Source organism: Trachypithecus francoisi, unplaced genomic scaffold, assembly GCF_009764315.1.
Source record: "Trachypithecus francoisi isolate TF-2019V2 unplaced genomic scaffold, Tfra_2.0 Lachesis_group20, whole genome shotgun sequence".
In the NCBI taxonomy this organism is placed as follows: domain Eukaryota; kingdom Metazoa; phylum Chordata; class Mammalia; order Primates; family Cercopithecidae; genus Trachypithecus; species Trachypithecus francoisi.
Window position 1 is genome coordinate 38,209,379 of NW_022681466.1, and position 26,387 is coordinate 38,235,765.

Consider the following 26,387-nt stretch of genomic DNA (forward strand, 5'->3'; position numbering starts at 1 on the left):
CAGAGTACAAATTTCCGCCCTCTACTTACTGTGTTAATCAGATCAGCTCTCACTCTTTATAGATGCTGCCCTGCTCGAAAGCACTGCTTATTTAGCTGGGAGTCAGGAGAACCCAAACCCTCCCTGGGCATAGACAAATTGTAATTTTATAGCAGACAGCCTCTAAAATGTTTCTACATCCAAAATAGTTGACACCACCAGGCGCAGTGGCTCATGCCTCTAATCCCAGCACTATGGGAGGCTGAGGCAGGAGGATTGCTTGAGCCTAGAAGTTCAAGACCAGCCTGGGCAACATATTATTTAAAGAGACGTTGTCTCTAAATAGTAATAAAAAGGCTGGGCGCGGTGGCTCACGTCTGTAAACCCAGCACTTTAGGAGGCCGAAGCAGGGGGATCACCTGAGGTCGGGAGTTCAAGACCAGCCTGACCAACATGGAGAAACCCTGTCTCTACTAAAAATACAAAATCACCTGGGCGTGGTGGCGCATGCCTGTAATCCCGGCTACTCGGGAGGCTGAGTCAGGAGAATCACTTGAACCTGGGAGGCGGAGGTTGCACTGAGCTGAGACTGTGCCATTGCACTCCAGCCTAGGCAACAAGAACGAAACTGCCGTCCCCCAGAAAATAATAAAAACAATAATAAGTTAGCCAGGCACGGTGGCGTACCTGTAGTCCCAGCTACTTGGGAAGCTGAAGTGGGAGGTCCACCTGAGCCCAGGAAGTGGAGGCTTCAGTGAGTCATGATTGCAGCACTGCACTCCAGCCTGAAGCCTATCTAAAAAGGAAAAAAAAGAAAGAAAAATTGACACCTATAAAGAAACTCACATTGTCTAGAAATGTGCTGTCCAGTAAGGTAGCCACTAGCCATATGTGGCTATCTAAATTTACTAAAATAAAATTTTAAATTTACTTCCTTGGTTACACTAGCCACATTTCAAGTGTTCAGTAGCCACATGAGGCTAGTGGCTACTGTATTGGATAGTGGAGATACAGAACATGTCTATCATCACACAAAGTTCTATTGGACAGTGCTGGTCCAGAAAAGAATACCTTCAAATTGCATTTTTGGTAGAGGCATGTATAAGCCCGCACTTCCACATTCTGTAAAGGCATAAAGCGCCTCCCTACCCCAGGGCATGTCTGTACAGTCATTACATGGTCTGACTTCAGCACTTCTTTCTACTTAATCTCTAAATCTCTAAATCTTGACACGCACATCACACACAACACAAACTCTATTTTAGCCCACCTCCCTCCTCTTCACTGACTCTTCATGGTAGGTTTAGTTCCCATAATCCATGAAAATGCCTCGCTCCTTGTCACTAGAGCTTGTTCTGGAAACCTGCCTTCAGTGTAACAAGCTGGAATGTGAAGAAGGATGCATCTATCTGTGCTGCTGAGTCATTGAATTGACTGAAGCTTCAAGGACTAGGGGGTGCTGAGCAGAAAGGAAAACATAATCCTTTCTGTTAGAGATTTGCTCTTTTCATATTGGCATGTAAACAAGTAAGTCACTAAGTGAACTGACGTCACAATTTAGTGTTAGGAAGATGCTTTTCCCAGGCACGATTTGAACTCAGTGGTTTCCTGAATCTAGTAAAGTATGCTGCTTTGTTTTCTCTTAATTTTGCTTTCTCTTTTTATGAAGGCGAAAATAAATCTCTCTAGACCTTTTTCGCTTCGCAGGATTATCATTAAAATGTCACTAACTTTTAGATATTCCAGCACGCACCGGATGACTCTGAAGCCGGTTGGGCAGTGGAGATCGGGAAGAACATGAAAAAGCTTCAAAGCTTTTTGGTTGAAGACATCAGATGTAAACCCCAAAAGCGGGTTTTACTTCTCCCCCGCATCCCTCCCCGCAAACCCATGCCTACTCGTTTGACTGCTCAGCAATTCTGAGGCCAACGATTTGCAACGGCGAGGAGCAGGGGCTGGTGAGTCAAGGACTGGGCACGGAGTCAGGACTCTTAGGTGCATTGACTCACGGCAGAGCCTTGAGGAAGTCGCTTTGCCTCCCACGTGTCTCCCCTCACCTGCCAGAGGCGGAGGGGAGGCGGGGCTGTGCTGGAAAACGTCCGTTTCGCACCGATTTATGTTACAGATGGGGAGAGCTGGATTTTAAAAGACCCTCAGAGTTACACAGCAAATGAGCCATCAGTGAATGCCTGTGTCCCGCCTGTGCTCCGGAGAACCCCAGCCCTGCCTCGGGGGCTCGGGCGGTGGGTGTGGGCTCCCAGACTCGGACGGCACCTTGGCGTGGCAGGAGCAGGCGGAGATGCGCATGGAGGTTGGAAGTTCACCTCCTCCGGGTCTCGGGCGCCACGGCTGCCCGTACCTGTTCCAGCAAGGGTCAGCCAGGGACTGCCGCGCTACTGATTTTCCCTTCGCTCTTGGGTCCCAACTCCCGGGCTCTCCGGGCTGGGGAGGCGGTAGGGGGGGTTGAGGCCCGGGCTAGCCACCTGCGGCGGCTTCACTCCTGTATCGGATTTGCTTTCTCGCCTTTAATCTTCTCCAATTCCGAAAGCACCCCAGCAGAGCGCCCCCGCAGCCCGCCTCGAGCCCGGCTCATAGGCAGACGCTGACTGGGGAAGCGAGGGGTCGTCCGTGTGTGAGGCAGGGTAAAAGACCAGAGGACTCGGACAGAGGGCCTCCCTGGAAGCGGCGGCTACCTCGGGAGCTCGGGGCGCGCCCGGGCCACCCTGCACGGCGCAGAAACCTAGCGCGCACGCGCGCCTCCAGCCGCCCCGCGCGTTCCCCCGCCCCGCGTCGCGTCCCCCCACCTCGGGAGAGGGCGGCCAGGCGCAGGGAGCGTGCGCGCGGCCCGCCCCGGGCGCGGGCGGAGGGAAGAGTAGGCGGCGCGCGCGGCGCTCAGCCCGCAGAAGCCGGTGGCCGCGCAGTAGGACGCAGCCCCATCCGAGACCCGCGCCGCGCCGGTAGGGGACCCGCAGGCCCGGGGGTGGGGGTTGTGGGGAGGCTGTTGGGGTGGGGGCGGGAAGGCGGGACTTCGCGCTTCGGGTCCCGGGGCGCAGGGGGCACCCAGAGGCCCGCGCGACCCCGCCTCTGGAAACTTTGTGCCGGCGCCCCCACCTGCTCCCCGGAGGTCCTTGACTCTTCGGGGCGGCGCAGGGAGGAGAGGCCCGGGAACCCCCGCAGCGCACCCTTGCGGGCCCTGGGCGTGCGCCCCTTGCCGCTCCCCCGCCGCGCTGCGCCGCCTCCGCGACCCTGTCCCTGTGCCCCGGGGCTCCAGCATCCTCGGCCGCGCCTCCCCTCCGCCGCCTGCCAACCCCGCGAAGGCCACTCCGTCCGGCTGGCATCCACCCGCTTTGGAGCGCGCCGCGGCTTTTTGCATCTCCCGGAGGTTTCTTGTGCATGGATAGAAGCAACTTGACTTTCAGCGATGCCAAGTCTCCAACTTGAGTCTTCCTCTGCGGTGGTAGATGGGTGTGCGCGGCGCTAACATCTTTTTGTTTCTCCTAAGTACCCTTGCTCCGGAGCGAAGTTGAGTTGTTGTGTGTAGAGAGGAGGTGCGTGCTGTGGCCGCCTTAAGTGGATTGTATAACTGTATTTAGGTGGATGTTGCCAGTGGTACCAGCCAGTGTTATGGTAACTGGGCATCCCAGAGGCTAGGGAAGGAGGAGCGACTTACAAATGCAGTTGTACTATGCAGGGATTTTTTTTTTTAAGCCACCTTGTACTTTCTAACCAGCAGGACCTCCGAACATTTAACGTGTGTTAATTCGTTAGCTGTTCATTATGGTTTTATAAGAGAGGGGGTTGGAGAGCATTACCATCCCGTTTTACAGATGTACGAACGGAGGCGAAGAGCAAACTCCGGGTTCCTTAGTAACCTTAAAGGAATAGGGACCAAGAGATTTAACCCAGAGTCTCCTGGAATTCCTAGTCCCTAAGGCCACTCAGAAGTATAATGGAATGTTGGACCGTCTTCCCTGACAGTCTACAGAGCACTTAAGAGTCAGAGAGGCCGAGTCCAGCCGGCAGCTCCAGGCCTGAGACTCAGCTCTACCACAAAGTTAAGTCACACTGGACAAGTCACAGTTTCTCTCCGCTCATTTCCTTCCTGCTCTCTAAAAACAGGGGAACAAAGGTGCTGTATTCTTTGCAGAGTCGTGCGTGTGTCTGGAAGCTCCACTCCCTTGAGCTGCAATTTGGTTATTGTTAGTTGTTGTGGACTCATAAAGGACCCCAGTCTTGGTTCCCTTGAGAAACGCAGGGAAGGAGGCACCCCCACAGTGAACGCCTTTTCTTCGCCAGACACGCCTGAGAATTCGCATCAGGGACACTTCACATCAGGGACAGGCCGGGGCAGAGACCCTGACCTGGGGGAGGGACGAGGGTTGCCACGAGGAGGTAGGAAGGAGCCCTGCACAGGCGGCTTGACACATGGGCCCTATTCCTGCCTCCAGCTCTGACTCATCTTCTGACGCTTGGGGGAGGAGAGGTAGTTGCTTGATATTTTTGGCTTTCCCCCATAAAACTGGAGACAGTTTCCTTCATTCCAAGTCGTTTTAATGTCAGTGTTGAACGTGTCTGTCCTGAGTTCTCATCTGAAAGCTTTCATATCGGTTGACTGCAGGTATGAATTTTGTAATAATAATTAATAGAATGGCGTAAATATATATTCATATCGTAAAAAATTAGCCAAGTATGTAAGTCCAGGAAATCCTTTAAGACTTTAATGTTTTTAAAAGGTGGGCTTTAGGGAGGGCTGTGTTTGATCGGTTCCTTTGCAATTGGGATTTTAAGGCAAAATGGATTAAAAATGCTTTTCCCAAAATCACAAGGAATACATTAACCATTCTCTGTGACATTTAAACTTTACTAATAAGGTTAAAGCTTTCTTTTGAACCTCTTTCTCAAAAGTAACTGCCGAGTGCGTCTTTATCGGTTTGTGTGTATCTTTTTAGACTTTTCTAAGCATTTTTATAAATGTCTGTTTGCGCAAAGTGGTTTTTTAACTGAAATTAATTATTTTAAAACTGACTTGTCCTGTTCATAAAGATTTGGCTTCTGTCAAGAACAAGTAACGTGTTTAAGTACAACTGTTTGTACAGTTTTAATAATCCTGATAGACGGTGTTACTTCTCAGGGCAAGGGGCAAATTACCCCTTTTTAAACAACTTCAAAGCAGTAGCATCATTACGATCCTAGGTTTTACTCTTAGGTGCAGAAGAAAACTTTTCCTATTAAAAAAAAATCGAGGACTACTAGCATAGTATCTTTGCTTATAAAGAAACGTCAAAGGGAGTGGAAGGCAGGGAGAGTTGCTAAAGCAACCGAGGCCTGGGTATAAACTTACAGAGCTAACATTTAAGATGGCTTTATTATTTATGAAAGCTTCACTTCACCTGGGTGAAGACAAAGGAAAGTTAATGTGGGCACTCTTCAAATCAGTAATTTCAGGAAATGGATGGGTTAAAACAAAATTCATGTCAGGAGTCTGTGGATTTATATATTATACATTTACCGAGGACTTTTACCATGCTCAAGGTGCTGTGCCTGAATACAGAGGAAGAAGGCAAATAAGGTCGGTCCCTGACCTTATGAAACTGACAGCAAAAAGTGACATTCAGAGAGGGTTGGCCAGAATTGCTGTCATGGCTCTGAATTCCCAGAAATCAACATTAGATTTATTGAATTGTGAATTATGCATGGATAATTTGATGGATTATTTTAACGAAAACCTAAGTGTAACTGTCTTGCAGGTCAAGAATCTCACTCTACACTCTCCCCCTCCCCCAGAGGTCCTAGCCAGAAACTACTCTGACTTTTATGGAAATCACTTCCTTCTTTTCTATAGTTTTGATCCCTTAAATATAAATCCCTAATTGACATAGTTTTATTTTGTTTTTTAACCTCAGTGCAAACTAAAAGTAGATATGCTTGTGAATCCTTTCTGGTCGGCATCGTGTGTGTGTGTGTGTGTGTATGTGTGTGTATGTATGTATATACACACGCACATATATAATTTTTTGTTTGAATTTCTGCAGCATACTATTTTAAAAGATTTATCCATGTTGTTGCCTATGCCTGTAGTTGTTTTTGTTTTTGTTTTTTAATTTTTTTAGAGACAAGGTCTCACTATATTGCCCAGGCTGGTCTTGAACTCCTGGGCTCAAGGGATCCTCCTGCCTGGGCCTCCTAAAGTGCTGGGATTACAGGTATGAGCCACCACACCCAGCCCAGTTAGTACATTTTTGTCTTATGAACATACCACAAATTACCTGTCCACTGTTGATGGACATCTGGGTCGTTTCTGGTCTGGGGCGATTATGAACAGCCCTGAGTCAGGTGTGCATACCTTCAGCTTTACTAGTTGATACCTGGTTTCCAAAGTGGTGGCACCAATTTACATTCCTTCAGTGGTGTCAGCCTTGAGTCTGTAAGTCACTGTATTTGCTGTTTAACCACAATTATGCTTGAATATTTCCTGAATGAATGAATAAAGGTCCCCGGGTAGTCTGATCCCTGGCCTGTCACGTACCAGCGTATTTATATTTAGTTATATGGTTTGGACTAACCACCCAAACACCAGAAGTGGTTTTCCTACTGTGTTTGGTTGACAAATATCTAATGGAATCCTTTCATCAATCTTTTTTTGTTTTTGGAACAGATGAGTAGTTATAGGAAATTTTAAATATGCAAAATGAAGTACTAAAAATAAGTGTCTAGTACCTAGAAGTCTTCTAAGGCTCTTGAATGAATCCTACCTCTGGTAAATGCTTCCATTGTGCCCAACCCTCAGTGTGTAGGACAGTGTATTGTGCAGGAACCCAGGCCTATCCTTGTGAAAGTACCCTCTGAGGACGAGACTCACATCACACGCTTGTGTGCCTGTTTGTAATCCTTAAGAGGCACTGTGCACAGACCCTAACACGTGCTTCTTGGCAGTTCCAAAGTAATCACAGACTCTGTGCTACAGGAATCAATGACTCTTTTAAACCTTTTTTTTTTTTTTTTTTTGAGACAGAGTCTCACTCTGTTGCCCAGGCTGGAGTGCAGTGGTGCAATCTCGGCTCACTGCAAGCTCTGCCTCCCGGATTCATGCCATTGTTCTGCCTCAGCCTCCCAAGTAGCTGGGACTACAGGCGCCCGCCACCACGCCCGGCTAATTTTTTTATATTTTTAGTAGAGATGGGGTTTCACCATGTTAGCCAGGATGGTCTTGATCTCCTGACCTCGTGATCCGCTCGCCTCGGCCTCCCAAAGTGCTGGGATTACAGATGTGAGCCACCACACCCAGCCTTTAAATCTTTTTTTTTTTTTTTTTTTTTTTTTGAGACGGCGTCTCACTCTGTCCCCCAGGCTGGAGTTCAGTGGCCGGATCTCAGCTCACTGCAAGCTCCGGGTCCCAGGTTCACACCATTCTCCTGCCTCAGCCTCCCAAGTAGCTGGTACTACAGGTACCCACCCCCTCGCCCGGCTAGTTTTTTGTATTTTTTTAGTAGAGACGGGGTTTCACCGTGTTAGCTAGGATGGTCTCGATCTCCTGACCTCGTGATCCGCCCGTCTCGGCCTCCCAAAGTGCTGGGATTACAGGCTTGAGCCACCGCGCCCGGCCTTTAAATCTTTTAAATGTATTTTTCTCCAAATTTTCCTTTACCTGAGAAAGTAGAAGTAGCTTCGAGCTGGGTTTTTGTCATTTTTGTTCGTTTTCTTTGTAAGAGGTGGAGTCTAGCAATGTGGCCCAGGCTGGCCTTGAACTCCTGTGCTCAAGGGATCCTCCCACCTCAGCCTCCTAAAAGCTGGGACTGCAGCCTGTGCCACACCCGGCCTGAATTCCTGCTTTCTGAACAGAGTTGCCAGGTTCACTTTGATTGCCTGTGTTTAGTTTTGCCAGCTGGATTTAAAGTGTGTATGTGAGAGAGTGAGAGAATGTGAGAAAGAGGAGTAGGAGAGAGGGTGTGGGGAGAGATGGGCAGTTCACCTGAGAACAGCTGTTAAATTCAGGTGTTCGTTGAGTACTTACCATGTGCCTAGTATTATGTGCTGTGTTTCTGCCCTGAGAGCAGAATGTTATGCAATTCTGTAGGTTTACAAAATACCTCGGGAATCCTTTTTAGCTGGAGGGATGATGGAAGAACACTAGCACAAAGACTGAGATTTGTGGATCCTTTTTATTTCTTCTCTAAAGCATCTTGGAAAATAGCTAAATCACTCTATTTTCAGTCTTTATTTACATAAGTCACAAAGACTTTTTTGCTCATTATAGTAAAGATTTTTTTTCAGATTCTCTAAAATGATCATAATTTTAGAAACCACATGCAGATAAATTAGAAGTTTTCAAGAAAAGACACCCAAAGGAGGAGGAGTAAGAAGTCGTTCGTATGGGAACCTGTTGATCTGAGTGATGGGGGAGGAGCCCTGTTGTGTTCTTTGTTACCCTGTCGACCTTCCAGCGGGCAGCTTTCACAAAGGAGCTCCATTTTCCACCTGTTTCAGGGCAGGGGCAGCCCAGCCTGGGCGAGGAGGCCTAGGGCTGAGGCCACAGCCATATCCTTTTGCATGCAGCCCACCCATCTCACCCACGCACACCCCATTCTGTTCTTGCACCGGCCTAGAGCAACCAGAGGTCCATTTGGGTCAGCTTTTTATTTTTTATTTTTTATTTTTTATTTTTTTGAGACGGAGTCTCGCTCTGACGCCCAGGCTGGAGTGCAGTGGCCAGATCTCAGCTCACTGCAAGCTCCGCCTTCCGGGTTCACCCCATTCTCCTGCCTCAGCCTCCCGAGTAGCTGGGACTACAGGCGCCGCCACCTCGCCCGGCTAGTTTTTTGTATTTTTTAGTAGAGATGGGGTTTCACCGTGTTAGCCAGGATGGTCTCGATCTCCTGACCTCGTGATCCGCCCGTCTCGGCCTCCCAAAGTGCTGGGATTACAGGCTTGAGCCACCGCACCCGGCCTGGGTCAGCTTTTTATACCCCATGCCATATTGAAACCTCAGGGGACAAGAAGGTTCTTTTGAAGTTCATATGCAACTGCTGGGTTTACTTCTGTCTTTGTCCCAGAACAGTTTCAGCGTCAATGACCTAGGGCGAGTTTTTTTTTTTGGACTCCTTATGTCTTTGGGTGTGTGGGTACATATGAGAAAACTCCCTAACTAGAACATGCCGCTTCTGTTGACTAGTGAACATTATATGGCAGAGAGCGCCTTAGCACCAGGCTTCCCTGCCTGGGAGGGTGACCAGGAGGTGAACTTGCTTTAAGTTGGTTTTTTTTTTTTTTTTTTGAGACAGAGTCTTGCTTTGTCGCCCAGGCTGGAGCACAGTGGTGCAATCTCGGCTCACTGCAAGCTCCGCCTCCCTGGTTCACGCCATTTTCCTGCCTCAGCCTCCTGAGTAGCTGGGACTACAGGCGCCTGCCACCATGCCCCACAAATTTTTTGTATTTTTTAGTAGAGATGGGATTTCACCGTGTTAGCCAGGATGGTCTCAATCTCCTGACCTCATGATCCGCCCTCCTTGGCCTCCCAAAGTGCTGGGATTACAGGCGTGAGCCACCGCGCCTGGCCCTGAACTTGCTTTAAGTTTTAAGGAAGCACTCATAAAAATAACTTCTGAAAGTACTGTCAACATACAAATTACATACAGATTGGAAGATTTATAATGAAGAATTTTGCCAATTTAGCTAAAATGTAAATCTTTTACATCTTTGCGTTTCATTATAAAACACAAAACATTTGTAATGAAGACACACTTCGTGTCATCGTTATAAATCTTTGATGATTCTCTCCCCCAAATTAACTTGTTATTCTGGCTCCTATATAAAGAGCACTGGCAGGCTCAGGCCAGAAGTGGAGAGAGGGCTTGGACTGACAACTATGTGTTAATTTTCTTCTATTAAAAATATTTTTTACTTTTAGAAATTGAAATCATGTAGAAAATTATGGCTGGGCACGGTGGCTCACACCTGTAATCCCAGCACTTTGGGAAGCCAAGGCAGGTGGATCACGAGGTCAGGAGATTGAGACCATCCTGGCTAACACGGTGAATCCCTTTCTCTACTAAAAATACAAAAAGTTAGCCGGGTGTGGTGGCAGGCGCCTGTAGTCCCAGCTACTCAGGAGGCTGAATCAGGAGAATGGCGTGAACCCAGGAGGTGGAGCTTGCAGTGAGCCAAGATTGCACCACTGCACTCTAGCCTGGGTGACAGAGCGAGACTCTGTCTCTAAAAAAAAAAAAAAAAGAGTTTCAAGTACTTGCTGTAAACTTTCAGCCAAAGATGATCCAAAATGGAAATGGTGGAACTTGTTTGTGTACTAGATTGTATCTTTTTTTTTTTTTTTTTTTTTTTGAGGCGGAGTCTCGCTCTGTCGCCGGGACTGGAGTGCAGTGGCCAGATCTCAGCTCACTGCAAGCTCCGCCTCCCAGGTTCACGCCATTCTCCTGCCTCAGCCTCCCGAGTAGCTGAGACTACAGGCGCCCGCCACCTCGCTAGTTTTTGTATTTTTAGTAGACACGGGGTTTCACCATGTTAGCCAGGATGGTCTCGATCTCCTGACCTCGTGATCCGCCCGTCTCGGCCTCCCAAAGTGCTGGGATTACAGGCTTGAGCCACCGCGCCGGCCTAGATTGTATCTTAAATCCAGATGACTACTGTATTATTTGAAAGTAATTAGTTGTTTTTTTTTTTTTTTTTTTACAAAAATTACACTTATGGAGTTTCTTTTTCCGTTTATCCTCCTAGAAAGCACAGGAGATAATATTGATGTTTTTCCACAGTATCAGATTACTCTTAATAATACTTTTAGATTCCTTCTAAAAATGTGCTTGCTAGAAATATGAATTCCCAGGCCTTCACTTCCAGAAATTCTGATTAATTAGGTCTGGGGTAGGGTCTAGGACTCTGTAGTCTAACAGGCAGCCCAGGTGATTCTCGTGTAGGACTCCTTGGGACCACACTTTGAAAAGTGCGTCTGCTATGCTGTGATGGTTTTATAACTTACTAATTTCAGCCAAGGATTGCTGTAGTAGCCCATTCTCATACTGCTGTGAAGAACTGCCTGAGACTGGGTAATTTATAAAGGAAAGAGGTTTAATTGACTCACAGTTCCAGATGGCTGGGGAGGCCTCAGGAAACTTACAGTCAGTGCAGGCAGGGGAAATGCCAGACGTTTATAAAACCAGATCTCATGCGACTCACTCACTTACAATCACGAGAACAGCATGGGGGGAAACCACCTCCATGATTCAGTTACCTCCACCTGGTCCTGCCCTTGACACGCGGATATGGGGATTACAATTCAAGGTGAGATTTGGGTGGGGACACAGAGCCTAACCATATCAGTTGGCAAACTTTTAAATTTTTTTTATTTTTTTATTTTAAGAGATGGGATCTCACTGGCTCAGTCTGGAGTACGGTGGCATGATCCTGGCTCACTGCAGCCTCGAACTCCTGGGCTCAAGCAATCCTCCTGCCTTGGCCTCCCGAAGTGCTGGGATTACAAGTGTGACCCACCACATTTGACCCTCTAGAAGTGTTTTTGTTTGTTTTTTGTGACGGAGTTTCGCTCTTTCACCCAGGTTGGAGTGGAGTGGCGTGATCTCGGCTCACTGCAACTTCCGTCCCCCTGGGTTTAAGCAATTCTCCTGCCTCAGTCTCCTGAGTAGCTGGGATTATAGGCACCTGCCACCACGCCTGGCTAATTTTTATGTTTTTAGTAGAAACAGGGTTTCACCATGTTGGCCAGGCTGGTCTCAAACTCCTGACCTCAGGTGGTCCACCCGCCTCCGCCTCCCAAACTGCTAGGATTATAGGCGTGAGCCACCATGCCCAGCCTAGAAATGTTTTAATAATTAGTAATGTAGTCTTCTAAAGGGAACTATTACATTGTCATACTGCGTTTTAAGACAGTATTTTTTCAGTGAAAGCCAAGGGAATAACCTCAGGATCCTCTGCCTTGGGACCCCTCTCGTTCAGCTGAAACCCTTTGCTGTAGGATGGCGCAAACACCCAGTTGCCCTCACAGTGCAGTAGGACTGCTCTCAGCGTGGGAGTGGGCATGGCCTTCGTCAGTTCCCTCCATCCAGCTGAAGCAGAAGACTCAACTGTTTACGTCACCCTGCTCAGAAACTCTAGCGTGGTAATTATAGGTGCCTTTGATTTGTAAAGAAAAATGGGAAATTAATTTATCAGTACATTATAAATGAAGTTAATTTGGTATAAAATCACTAAAAGATGTGGAATTGGACCAGTTGTAAGAAATTCCTCACAGGGTGAAGGTTGCAGCTTACTGCTGAAGTTCTAAGGATTTTGGTATGTCTAGTGAGACATCAAAGGGTGAGATGATCAAAGGGTGAATTATTAACTGCTGAGCTCTTAGTCCTGTGAACTTTATTCTAATTTATAAATTCCGTTCTTTTTTTTTTTTTTTTTTTTGAGAATGAGTCTTGCTCTGTCGCCCGGGCTGGAGTGCTGGAGTGCAGTGGCCGGATCTTGGCTCACTGCAAGCTCCGCCTCCCGGGTTTACGCCATTCTCCTGCTTCAGCCTCCCAAGTAGCTGGGACCACAGGCGCCCGCCACCTCGCCCGGCTCGTTTTTTTGTATTTTTTAGTAGAGACAGGGTTTCACCGTGTTAGCCAGGATGGTCTCGATCTCCTGACCTCGTGATCCGCCCGTCTCGGCCTCCCAAAGTGCTGGGATTACAGGCGTGAGCCATCGTGCCCGGCCATAAATTCCGTTCTTTATCTTCCCTTAAAGTAATAATGAACTTGTAAGGACTGAAATCTTATTTATGAAAAGACCTGCATTTTCTGCAATTTCCTGGTCTTGCTTCTCAGAGGGTAGTAGTAACTTTGACAGTTTTGAGGCAAACTTATACCTACCTGGGTTTTATTGCTGATATGTGATTTTTTTTTTTTAAAGTGCTTTGCCTCTAGATGTTCTGACTTACATAAATAAAAGTTTATCATTTAACCAAGCACATATGATTCACGTTTAATTTTTACCACTTACTCCTAAGAGATTTTAAAGTGTTATTTATATAAGCTGTTGGCTCAAATTGGTTTCCAGTTCTCACTGAACAAGTTGAAATACAGTTGTGGACTTTTGAAAGTGTTTTATTGGATATTTCACACCTGAAGAGCATCTTGTACCACAACAGTTTAGGATTCTTAGACATTACTCCCTAGACTGTAGAAGTAAAGCACAGTCACATCGACCTGACCTTATTTTCCTTAATTCCTTTCTCTCTGCAGTTCCCCTCCCCCCCGCAGTTCCCCCCCCGCCCCGCCCACAATGAAATGTGCATTTTGGTAGACTTTGAATGGATGGATCCGTTGTGGTCCGATTGTATGACTTAAGCAATAAATGGACAACTCATGGAAGGACGGTTCTGGTCCCAATGGGGCTACTAATTTTCTATGTAGAGTCTGGGAAAGCCTCTTAACCTGCGTTTACTTCTGAGTCTCTGGGAACCGCGATAGCAGAATGATACTGATGGGGAGAGGCTGAGCAGTGTCATGTGGCTTACGTGGGACAGGCGCCCGAACGTGCTGCCATAGGTCAGAGGGGGCAGAGTGAGGCAGATTTTCACATTGTATTAAGTTAGTTTTTAATGAGTTTAATCTTCAGTTTGCACTTTTTAAAAACTGTGTATACAGATCACCTGGGATCTTGTTAACCTGCTGTAGCCGATTCCGTAGATCTTGGTATAGAGCCTGCGTTCTGCATTTCTTTCAAGCCTCTGGAGAGGTGGTATCAATGCTGCTGGGACTTGGGTCATACTTGTTGAATAGTGAGGGCTGTAGAAAAAGGCTTTATTCTCCATTCCAATGGAGTATAGCCCCCATTGCCAGTCTAAAACAGGAGGCTCTTTTTTTTTTAGATGGAGTTTCTTGTCACCCAGGCTGGAGTGCAGTGGAGTGATCTTGGCTCACTGCAGCCTCCACCTCCCGGGTTCAAATGATTCTCCTGCCTCAGCCTCCTAAGTAGCTGGGATTACAGGCACCCACCACCACGCCCGGCTAATTTTTGTAGAGACAGGGTTTTACCATGTTGGCCAGGCTGGTCATGAACTCCTGACCTCAGGCAATCTGCCCGCCTCAGCCTCCCAAAGTGCTGGGATTATAGGTGTGAGCCACCATGCCTGGACAAGGGGGCTCTTGAAAGGTAGAAATGGGAGGAGAAAAAGCATGATATACGTTCTATAAAACAACTCCCCAAGAAACAACTTAGGTTTTCAGTGCTATGGGCTGTGTTTACTTAGCTTGGATCCTGTTTGTGTTGCTACAGCACCCAGTTCGCACCAGTTGTTTCGTTCACTCAATGGTAGTCCGTCTCTTACTGCTATTCAGTTGTTTTTGGATGTGTATCTTGTGTCATTGCTGTTAGATGATAAAATCCTAGCACAGGGTTAAGCCTTATGTTACCTGTATATCCCTGCTCTAGTTCCTATTGCTGCATCACACAGCTCTAAAATGCGTTGTAAAATAACTATTTGTTTTGTTTGTAAGTCCCTGTGTTTTTTTTCTTTTAAGACAGGGACTCGCTCTGTTCCCCAGGCTGGAGTACAGTGGTGCAATCACAGCTGCCTGCAGCTTCGACCTCCTGGGCTCAAACAATCCTTCTGCCCCTGCCTGCCATGTAGCTGGGACCACAGGTGCACATCACCACGCCCAGCTTTTTTTTTTTTTTTTTGTAGAGCGAGTGTCTTCTCACATTGCTTCAGTTGGTCTCGAACTCCTGGGCTCAAGCAGTCCTTCTGCTTTGGCCTCCTAAAGTGCTGGAATTACAGGCTTGAGCCACTGCTCCTGGCCTAAAACGATTGTTTGTATTGTGCTCACAGATTCCTGTAGGTCAGGAATTCGGGCCTCACTAGTAGGGACAACGTGCTTTTGCTTCACAATGTCTGAGGCCTCAGGTGGGAGATTCAAAGCCTAGGGGTGACTTGATGACTGGGAGCTGTAACCATAATAAAGTATCTCTACTCACATATCTAGTGGCTGAGCTTGGGTATCAGCTGGGGCCTCAGTTGGGATGTCAGCGAAATGCCCATGGTGTCTCCATGTGGTCGTTCTGTTGGGCTAGTTTGGGCTTCCTCCCAGCATGGCAGCTGGGTTCCAAAGGCAAGTCCTAAGAGAACAAGGTAGCAGTGTGCGACATGTTTGTACTCTGGCCTCAGAAGCATCATTTCCACTGTATTTTTTGTTTGTTTGTTTGTTGTTTTAAAGACAGCATCGTTCTGTCGCCCAGGTTAGAGTGCAGTGCAGTGGCGCCATCATAGCCCCCTACAACCTCGAACTCCTGAGCTCAAGCGGTCGTCCTGCCTCAGCCTCCCAAAGTGCTGAGATTACAAACATGAGCCCCACACCCAGCCTTTAGTGTATTCTTTTGGTTGAGGTTAAAGGTTTCTCAGGGTTCAAATGAGGGGACATCAGCCCCAGTGTTGGGTGGGAGGAGTGTCAAGATTACACTGTAAGGGCTGGCCACGGTGGCTCATGCTTGTAATCCCAGCACTCTGTGAGGCCAAGGTGGGCAGATTATGGGAGCCCAGGAGTTTGAGACCAGCATGGGCAACATGGGGAAACCCTGTCTCTATAAAAAATACAGAAATTAGCTGGCCATGGTGGCACACACCTGTGGTTCCAGCTACATGGGGAGGCTGAGGTGGGAGGATCACTTGAACTTGGGAAGCAGAGGTGGCAGTGAGCCAAAATCATACCACTGCACTGTAGCCTGGGCTACAGAGCGAGACCCTGTCTCAAAAACAAAACAAAAAACAAGGTTACACTGTAAGAATGCCATGTGAGATGGGAGATGCTGTGGCCATCTCTGGGGAATACATTCTGCAGCAGCCACAACAGCACTCAGCAGGGTGTTGACCGCATAGCACAAACTCAGTGAAAGACAGTTGTGTGAATGAGTGGTAGGCAATTGAAGCACCAAGGTGGGTGAGGACCAGATACAAGAATTCAATTCCAGATGTGAACACATTACCCCATGGCACCGAGATAAATGCAGACCTTCCACCTTTTATAGTTATTGATGGTCTCTTCTTGCTATCTCTACTCTGTTTCCAACATGGAGAATCTGTGAATTGATCACGTGGAACTGAACTTCTTCAGATCTTTGCATCTGTGTCATGATGCTGGCATGGTTTTTCCTGCTTATCTAGTGGACTGCCCCTCTCCTTCTTGGGCTGTGGCATATTCTCTACCCAGCAGCTGGCTAGTATCTTACAATGATTGGGCTGGGTGCAGTGGCTCATGCCTGTAATCCCAGCACTTCAGGAGGCCAAGGCGGGCAGGTCACCTGAGGTCAGGAATTTGAGACCAGCCTGGCCAACATGGCGAAACCCCCTGTCTCTACTAAAAATACAAAAATTAGCCAGGCATGGTGGCATAGTCCCAGCTACTCAGGAGACCGAGGCAGGAGAATCACTTGAATCCGGGAGGTGGAGCTTGCAGGGAGCCGAGATCGCATCACTGCACTCCAGCCTGGGTGACAGAGCAAGACTCCATCTCAAAAAACAAAACAAAACAAAACAAAACAAAAAACCAATGATCAGCTTCTGTTAACCTCAGCAAATGCAGTGTGAACGAGCGCTGGTCTATTTGCGGACATCGAGGTGGCTGGTCTGGTCACACCTACATAGGCAGCGGCTCTGGCTGCGTGTCACACTGAGGGACTATCTGTGGCTGAACCAGAGTGTGACTCTCAGTCTTTAGCTTTATGTATCTTGTCTGTATTTATCCTCATCTCAGAACACTGTCATATCAGTTAGTTAATACAGTGAGAAAAGCAAAAACGACCCCTCCTCCAAAGTAAGTAGAAGGTGTTGAGATGTTTTACCACAATTGCTAAAGCTTTCCAGGTGACGGAACAATTTATGAGTATCTTTTACTTCGTTTTACTTTAATATGTATATATGAGACAGGGTCACCCTGGCTGGAGTGCAGTGGCACACTCATGGCTCACTGCAGCCTCGACTTCCCAGACTCAAGTGACACCCTCATCTCAGCCCCCTGAGTAGCTGGGATTATAGGCGCGTGCCACCATGCCCAGTTAATTTTTAAAATTTTTTTTGTAGAGACAGGGTCTCATTTTGTTGTCCTGGTTGGTCTTAAACTCTTGGGTTGAAGTTCTCCTGCCTCGGCCTCCCAAAATGCTGTGATTACAGTTGTGAGCCACTGTGCCTGGCTGACATTTTACTTATTTTTTGTGACACAGTCTCGCTCTGTTAACCAGGCTGGAGTGCAGTGGTACGATCTTGGCTCACTGCAGCCTTTGCCTCCCGGGTTCAAGTGATCCTAGTGCCTCAGCCTCCCGAGTAGCTGGGATTCCAGGTGCACACCACTATACCCAGCTGATTTTTGTATTTTTAGTAGAGACAGGGTTTCACCATGTTGGCCCAGCTGGTTTTTGAGTGTTTTGGTAGAAATGGGGTTTCGCCATGTTGCCCAGGCTGGTCTCCAACTCCTGAGCTTAAAGTGATACAACCACTTGGCCTCCCAAAGTGCTAGGATTGTCATTTTCGTTACTAAAACAGAAATGTGGGCCGGACTTGGTGGCTCACCCCTGTAATCCCAGGATCTTTCGAGTCTGGAGATCAAGGCTGTAGGGACCTAAGATTGTGCCACTATACTCTAGCCTGGGCAACAGAGACTCGGTCTCAAAACAAAAAGAACTAGATAGACATTTACTTTATTAGAAGGAGAAAATGTGATTACATAAGCTTTTTGAATATAAAAAGGTAACAGTGTAGGCCTCTCCAGTATATACTCTGACCCTCTGAAATTCCTAAAGCTGAAAGTATTTTAGTGAGAGCATTTTACACAGTCATCTGAAGCACTGTTGGGTCCGTTTTCTGCTGTTGATTGAACATGAAAAGAAAAGCCGTAGATAGAATTTCAGTTAACTGCTGATTCCGGTGGTTGTCATCATTTTTTTTTTTAAAAAGTAACCTCCATGGCACTAGGATGGATGCTTTCTGTGATGAGACCGTGACCCCATGTAGCAATTCTGAGTATCAGGTCCCACCGCTCCAGGTACGGATGCCAGTGCTGACCACAAGGCTACAAGGTGATGCCCACATCCCAGGAGCTCTGCAGTGCAGGGAGCAATCAGGTGTTATTAATATTAGTGTATGCATTACTGAGATTAGAGGCCCGCTGGGAAGACACTAATCTTTTATTTTGTTCAGTACTTAGTGTTGTTTGATGCTTATTATCCAGAAAGACCAGCATCATCTCTAAGACGACGTTGCTTATAGCTGGTTAAGAACAAACCAGGCCGGGCGCGGTGGCTCAAGCCTGTAATCCCAGCACTTTGGGAGGCTGAGGTGGGCAGATCACCCTGAGGTCAGGAGTTCAAGACCAGTCTGGGCAACATGGCAAAACTCTGTCTCTACTAAAAAATACAAAAAATTAGCTGGGCATGGTGGCATGCACCTATAATCCCAGCTACCCAGGAGGCTGAGGCAGGAGGATCACTTGAACTCAGGAGGCCGAGGTTGCAGTGAGCAGAGATCACTCCATTGCACTCTCGTCTGGGTGACAGAGTGAGACTCCATCTCCCCCACTCCCCCAAAACAAACAACCGCTGGGGTTGGTTTAGGACAGCTCTTCCTTTCTGTATTTCACTCTGCCCTACCCCCTCCCCCCAGCCAGAAAAACATATTTTTCCTCCAAGAAGCATGTGCCACTACCAGAGCATCTTGGGAAGGCCAAGTTGAACACCGTAGACAGTGATGTGGTCATTCTTTTTTTTTTTTTTTTTTTGAGACGGAGTCTCGCTCTGCCGCCCAGGCTGGAGTGCAGTGGCACGATCTCGGCTCACTGCAAGCTCCGCCTCCCGGGTTCACGCCATTCTCCTGCCTCAGCCTCCCCAGTAGCTGGGACTACAGGCGCCCGCCACCGCGCCCGGCTAATTTTTTGTATTTTTAGTAGAGACGGGGTTTCACTGTGGTCTCGATCTCCTGACCTTGTGATCCGCCCGCCTCGGCCTCCCAAAGTGCTGGGATTACAGGCGTGAGCCACCGCGCCCGGCCGATGTGGTCATTCTTAAGCATTCTTCCTGGTCATCTTCGTCCCAGAGACCGTTGCCCTGCAGTAGGATGGCATGTTCACTCTGAGAGCACCATGCAATCTGTGATCCCTCCAATACCAGTCAGACCTCTGCTACCATATCTCCTTTCCCTGTCTCCTAGGACACATTTACTGAGGAGATTTTCATGCACCTGTGATGTAATACCCGTGAGTTTTTTATTTTTTTACCATCCGGTTCTACTGATCTTAGAACTGGATGACTCTAGGGCTTCTTGTAGTGCCTACTCTGGGGCTGCTCCTTGCTGAGGTCCACCCTCTGCAGCCAGGGGGACATTTTGTGCACCAAATGGTGTACCAGGATGTGGCAGTAGTTGCCTGTTCTGGCACTAGGGGAAACGAGCAGCTCAGCCCATCTGGGCTTAGCCTTTCTGTAAGTAGCACCGAAACACCTTCTCAGGCAGATCCACACCCCCTTGCATGTGTGGCAGGCGCTGGCTGGAGGTGTGGAGCGCCGCGAGGCAGGTAATGAGAACACAGCCACGATGTAGTCACCGCAGAGAAGCAGTGTGTGGACCTGAGTTAGAAATCCGGACACCTTGCATCTTTTCCTAGTTTCACTTCTCAAGTTGAAATCTCTTACCCTTCTGAACCATGTATTTTCCAACCTGTCAAGGGGTTCAGGAGTGTTTGTCAGAGAAGCATCTATAGCATCTGTGCCCTCTGCATGCCCTCTGGCGGAAGTTGTTTTCCTGAAACTTGGGACCAGCTTTGGCATTTTAAGCAGGTTTGTTGGCAAAGAGATGGACTGGCAGCAGGGAGGGAGCAACGTGTCTGTCTCACTTGGATTCTGCCCCGAGGGCTCACAATCTGTTTTCCCTACAGCACCAAGTACCCTAGCACCACTCAGGAAATGTAAGTTAACAGAATCAGCTCGGCTTCCACAGGGAACCTGGGCTCCTTTGCCTCAGGAAGGCAAGTGGCTTCCTAGACAGCGTAATTTGGGAGGATGCATCACTCTGCTACCTAGGCTGGAGTGCAGTGGCGCGATCTCGGCTCACTGTAGTCTCTGCCTCCAGGGTTCAAGCGAATCTCTTGGCTCAGCCTCCCTAGTAGCTGGGATTATAGGCATGTGCCACTATGCCTGGCTAATTTTTCTATTTTTAGTAGAAACAGGGTTTCACCATGTTGCCCAGGCTGGTCTCAAGTGATCTGCCCGCCTTGGCCTCCCAAAGTGCCAGGATTATAGGCGTGAGCCACCACGTCCACAGCCAAGCCTCTCTTAATTAGACAACAACTAGATAACCTACTTGGAAATTTGATTAGCATCTTCCAGATTTTCCATAATGAGGAACGTCATCCCCAGCAGCCTGAAGGCCTGATTTTGTGTTTATTACCACAGTGACTTTGCTTTTTAAACCAGTGGGATTCTGCCAGGGAAGCCTGGGAAGTGGCAGGACCCTGCTCTGCTGTAGGAAAGGATGTTCTCAAGAGTTTCTGCCCTGTTCATATTTCACATCCAACGCACATGCGCGCAGTTTCCTTATGGGACTGTGTCCTCGTTCCTCCCCATGCTGTGATTCCACCTGTGGACTGCTCTGTGTAGTCTCGTGGCATTAACCAGTCATGGGATGTGGGCTCCCAAAGCAGGGCCTAGTCTCGGGTGAGGAGGCAGCTCCCTTCAGAGAAGGGCAATGTCCAGGAGGGACTTGTGAGCTGTTAGCACCAGCATGCTTGGTGCCTCAGTCATGCCGGGGAAGTGTGGACAGAGCCACAGCACTCACCTCTGCAGTAGTCCTCGAGCGTGCCCCCGACCCGCAGCCTCACCTCGGAAGGGCAGCTCTTCCAGCCCCAGTCTAGAGGGATGGAATCAGAAGCTGGGGAAGGGTCCAGCAGTCTGTGCGCACAGCCCTCTGGGGGATTCTGAGGCATGCTCAGGTTTGAGAGCCCCTGCATTATAATGATAGAAATAGTTGTAAATGGAGCCAGGCGCAATGGCTCATGCCTGTAATCCCAGCACTTGGGGAGGCCAAGGCGGGTGGATCACTTAAGGTCAGGAGATTGAGACCAGCCTGGCCAACATGGCAAAACTCCGTCTCTACTAAAAGTACAAAAAATAGCTGTGCATGGTGGTGCACATCTGTAATCCCAGCTACTCAGGAGGCTGAGGCAGGAGAATCTCTTCAACCCGGGAGGTGGAGGTTGCAGTGAGCTGAGATTGCACCACTGCACTCCAGCCTGGGTGACAGAGCCAGACTCCACCTCAAAAAAAAATATATATATATACACACACACACACACACATATATATACATATATATACACATATACACATATACACATATATATACGTATTATATATATACATATAAAATTTTTTACGTCTCTTTTTAAAAACCATTTAAAAATGTTGAACATACGTGAGACCACAACCTATCCGCGAAATGCCCGGCACTGTGAGGACACAACACGGACTCCAGTCTCTTCCGTGCACCATCAGCCAGCCCAGCAGTGGAAGGTCTGGGCACCAGACCTTCACTCCTGGGTATTGAACCGAGAGAGGAAAGCATATGTCTGCACAAAGACCTGTATGTGGATGCTCATAGCAGCTGTACTCACAATAGCTTTAAACTAGAGACAACCCAGGTTCATGAGTAGGTGAATGGATAAGCAAATTGTGGTGTTTCTACACAGCAGAGTACTGTCAGCAGTAAGAAGTGAACTGTTGATAACCCACTGTCATGGGTGAATGTTTTAAGTTATGCTGAGTGAAAGAAGCCAGACCAAAAAAACCCCCATATATACACATACATATGTATGTTGTGTGTGTGTATGTTGATTTAGTTTTTGAGACAGAGTCTTGCTCTGTTGCCCAGGCTGGAGTACAGTGGTGCAGTTTCGGCTCCACTGCAACCTCTGCCTCCTCCTGGGTTCTAGTGATTCTCCTGCCTCAGCCACCCGTGTAGCTGGGATTACAGGTGTGTGCCAACATGCCCGGATAATTTTGGTATTTTTAGTATAGACCTAGGTTTCTCCACATTGGCCAGGCTCGTCTCGAACTCCTGGCCTCACCTCAGCCTCCCAGTGTTGGGATTACAGGTGTGAGCCACCACGCTTGGCCTATATGTATTTATATAGTATAAATATAGAAAAGTCCATTGATGTAAAAGTCTAGAGTGCAAACCATAGTGACAAGAAAGATCAGTGGTTGCTTGGGAATGGGATAAAGCGCAAGAAAGGGTTGGATTATTAAAAAACATGAGGACATTTTGAGCAGGATGATGGATGTTTATTATGTCCTGGTGTCTCCGTTGTGTACATATGTCAAAACTCATCAGGTTATGTACTTGCTCAAGTTGTATAGCAGTTTCTATGTCAAGTACACCTCAACAGAGCTGTAAAAAAACACAGCAGGTCTGACAGTTACCTGGGAAAGGCAGGAGAACAGGTGGTAGAACAACACATTTTTTATGACATTCATATAACATAAATGAATAAAATAGGGCCAACATGGAAAAGAAAACCAAATGAAGGAAAATGTCAAATTGCCATCCTGAACACCAGCACCGCCTGTAGTTAGCGTTCCTGACTGCAGCTGCATCTGCGGTCCTGCTCCTCATCTGCCATGTCCCGGCCGCGCCTGTCCTTAGCTTCCTGGTGCACACCGCCCTCCACCTCGTGTTCAGGCACGGGGCTGCTTGGCTCACCCTCGCGACACCTGACCTGTGCGTTCTCCCACCGCGGTGCCACCCAGGCCTTCCCACTGCTGGGCTGGCTGATGGTGCACAGAAGAGACTCGAGTCCGTGTTGTCCTCACCGTGCTGGACATTTCGCAGATAGGTTGTGCTCTCTGAATCTCCTCTCGTAAGAGGAGATTTGTCTTGTGTTATTGCCAAAACTCTGTTTGTCACACCGCGGGTTATGTGTCATTAACAAAAAAGCTGAGACTTAGGCTGGTGTTTCTTACTGATGCAGCCTTTAAATGCACACCTGGAAATGTTCAGCGCACCTTCCTCAGCTTCCTGGCTCTATTCCAGTCAAACCCAAGGTGGTAGGGAAAGCCCGCGAGGACTTCTTTGGAACTTCCTGATTGGCTTTGTCCTTGCCTCCTTGTCTTCCCGCAGATCTGATTTGTGTCCACTGTCACCAGTACTGCTCACTTAGGACCTTCTGGATCCAGACCCAGGCTGCAGCGCACACTGGACTCCTCAGGAAGTGAGTAGCCCAGCACTCTCTGCCTGTTGCACCCGGGGAGGCTGTCGTGTGACTGAAATCCCTGAAGGCTTCCCGACAGTCCCCTGGGTGTGGGCAGGTGCACCTGCCACTCGGCACAGGTGATAAAGCATTGTGATTTTTTTTTTTTTTGGTGAGAGGAACGGATGTATCTGAAATCTCAGGAAACTGAGAACTTCCTTTTCTGCTCTTACTAATACATATATTGACATTTAAGAGCAAACACTGGAATAATGGGAGGATAGCGATGTTCAGACGTTAAAAGCCAGTGGGATTCATCGTGGAGCTCAGAATTAAATGGCAGAGGAAGGTGAAGTTATTTAGCCACACGCAAGGTCAGGTCAGGTGAAATGCTCATTTAATTTACAGAAACGAACTTTGAAGACCATGGCCTTCAGATTGCCTGGGATTATTTCCATGGAAATGTCACTCTGTTTACACTGTCACAGAATGATAGGAAATAGTTTTTGGTTTGGGTTTCTTTTGTTTTTGTTTTGAGACAGAGTCTCACTGTCACCCAGGCTGGAATACAGTGGCGCGATCTCAGCTAGCTGCAACCTCCACCTCCCGGGCTCAAGCGAGTCTCTTACCTCAGCCTCCCGAGTAGCTGGGATTACAGGCGCCTGTCACCATGCCCAGCTAATTTTTGTATTTTTGGTAGAGACAGGTTTCCCAGTGTTGGCCAGGCTGGTCTCGAACTCCTGCCCTCAGGTGATCCACCTGCCTCAGCCTCCCAAAGTGCTGGGATTACAGGCATGAGCTACCTCGCCTGGCCTTTTCTTTGTTTTGTTTTGTTTGAGACTGGGTCTCCCTGTTGCCTAGGTTGCAGTGTGGTGGTGCAGCCTTGACCTCCTGGGCTCAAGAGATCTGCCCACCTCAGTCTCCTGAGTAGCTGGGACTACACACCCAGCTAATTAAAAAAAAAAAAAAAGTTTTTTTTTTTTGGAGAGCTGGGGTCTGTGTTGCCCAGGTGGGTCTTGAACTCCTGGGCTTAAGCATTCCTCCCACCTCAGCCTCCCAAAGTGCTGGGATTACAGGCATGAGCCAACACGCCCAGCTCCCACCCACATATATGTATATATTTTTTGGACAGTCACCAGAGAGCTGGATTTTACATTGATTTTACATGTTTGTGTCCTAGGTGACTTTTCCTGTTAATTGATAGAAAATGATTTGCCTGTATCCTTGAAAGATTGTACTGTATTATTAAAAAAACTCTGTATTATAAAAAAAACGCTTCCCATGTGACAAACGTGACAGAAGGCTGTGATGAATCAGTAGCATTTAAAGTACTGACACATACCTGTATTTTGCAGGAAGGAGACTGTGATTTTGGATTCCTTGGTGGAGGAAAATAAAACACTCTGGTCTTGCCCCCAACGATGCAAGTGTGACTGCTGGCGTCTTCATGAGCTCCAGAGGTCACAGCACGCTACCAAGGACTCTCATGGCCCCTCGGATGATTTCCGAGGGAGACATAGGAGGCATTGCTCAAATCACCTCCTCTCTATTCCTGGGCAGAGGCAGTGTGGCCTCTAATCGGCACCTCCTCCAGGCTCGTGGCATCACCTGCATTGTTAATGCTACCATTGAGATCCCTAATTTCAACTGGCCCCAATTTGAGTATGTTAAAGTGCCTCTGGCTGACATGCCGCACGCCCCCATTGGACTGTACTTTGACACCGTGGCTGACAAGATCCACAGTGTGAGCAGGAAGCATGGGGCCACCCTGGTGCACTGTGCTGCAGGGGTGAGCCGCTCGGCCACGCTCTGTATCGCCTACCTGATGAAATTCCACAACGTGTGCCTGCTGGAGGCGTACAACTGGGTGAAAGCCCGGCGACCTGTCATCAGGCCCAACGTAGGCTTCTGGAGGCAGCTGATAGACTACGAGCGCCAGCTCTTTGGGAAGTCGACAGTTAAAATGGTACAGACACCTTACGGCATAGTTCCCGATGTCTATGAGAAGGAGTCCCGACACCTGATGCCTTACTGGGGGATTTAGTGCCACCGAAGCCTGCGTCAGCAGCCCGAGTGGGACCGGTGTCTGCTCCCCGCCGTCTGCTCCCTCTCCACTGTCTTCTCAAATGGCTGACTTCTGGTTCTCCCTCAAGTGTTTTTTACACTGGGTGTTCAAATTTATTTTAAGAGAGAGGGAGGGAGGGAGGGGACATAAAGGGAATGCATACATTGCTAGTCACATTTTTAAAATTAACATTTTGGAATAGTGTTTATGAAAATCTTTAGCTTTTAATCATTTTTACCAATTTGAACAGTTTAATAAACTGTTTGGTTCTGCTCTCTTCTGAATCTCATGCCTTTGGCACCTTGGTAGGTGCAGGAGGAGCTCAGTGCAAAAATCACTTTGGGGCCTCATTAACCCTTTAGAGACAAGCTTTGCCCCAGGCTGCTGACCAGACAGATGCTTAGGGAAGGTTGGTACCAGCTTCAGTCTCTACTGGATTAGCCCTACTCTTCCCTTTCCCCTCTATTAATTATTTAGTGACTCTGTAACGTTAAAATAAATACACCCTTATTATTTAGCTGTTAAGTAACTATAATGAAATCTGCTGCAAAAACTCTCTTGGAATCCATGTGCCCAGGATTATATTAGCATTATTTTTAATAAATCTATATGCTTAACATATTAGAATTTTTACTAATAATTTCAGGACGTGTGTGTGTCAATGATGGAAAAAAAGGTGCTCTCCAGTAACTGCTAAAACGTGGCTCCTGTGACAGTTGTGAACACCACTTAAAATACACATCCCAGCAGAGTCCTGTCGGGGCGTCACATCCTGGTGGATGGGCAGACACACCGTCCCCAGTGCTGGGCGGTGGGAGATAAGAGTGCACTCTCTGATCAGGGGTGCTGGTTTTGGTTTCCTCTTGGTTAGTGGAGCACCCCAAAGCAACATGTCCTCCATCAGAGAAACTGGTTTTCAATAAAAGGTGCCTCTGCTCGACTATGAGCACCTACGAAAATGCCCTAAACCAAATCTCAGTATAAGCAATAAGCAAATAACAAAAAATGGCTGCCTTTGTTTAACTCTGGAAATGTCACCCAGGTCACTGCTCCTGACAAAATGGGCGGCACCGCTCATCAGGTACATGGTAGAAGGTGAATGAGCTCGCCTCTGTCCCACTCGT

General features: G+C 47.9%; 1 protein-coding gene across 3 annotated transcripts; it reads left to right on the plus strand.

Moving 5' to 3' along the window:
- The first annotated feature begins 1,568 nt into the window (after positions 1-1,568).
- On the plus strand, positions 1,569-25,884 carry DUSP14 (dual specificity phosphatase 14). Of its 3 annotated transcripts, none has more exons than XM_033183844.1 (3): positions 1,569-1,937; positions 23,129-23,219; positions 24,554-25,884. In XM_033183844.1, exon 3 carries the CDS (start codon positions 24,646-24,648, stop codon positions 25,240-25,242), a length of 597 nt encoding a protein of 198 aa, XP_033039735.1. In that variant the 5' UTR covers positions 1,569-1,937; positions 23,129-23,219; positions 24,554-24,645; the 3' UTR covers positions 25,243-25,884. The 3 variants fall into 3 exon arrangements, with proteins under 3 accessions (XP_033039735.1, XP_033039733.1, XP_033039734.1); XM_033183842.1 differs by lacking the exon at positions 1,569-1,937 and adding an exon at positions 2,792-2,936; XM_033183843.1 differs by lacking the exon at positions 1,569-1,937 and adding an exon at positions 3,806-4,597.
- The last annotated feature ends 503 nt before the right edge of the window (positions 25,885-26,387 follow it).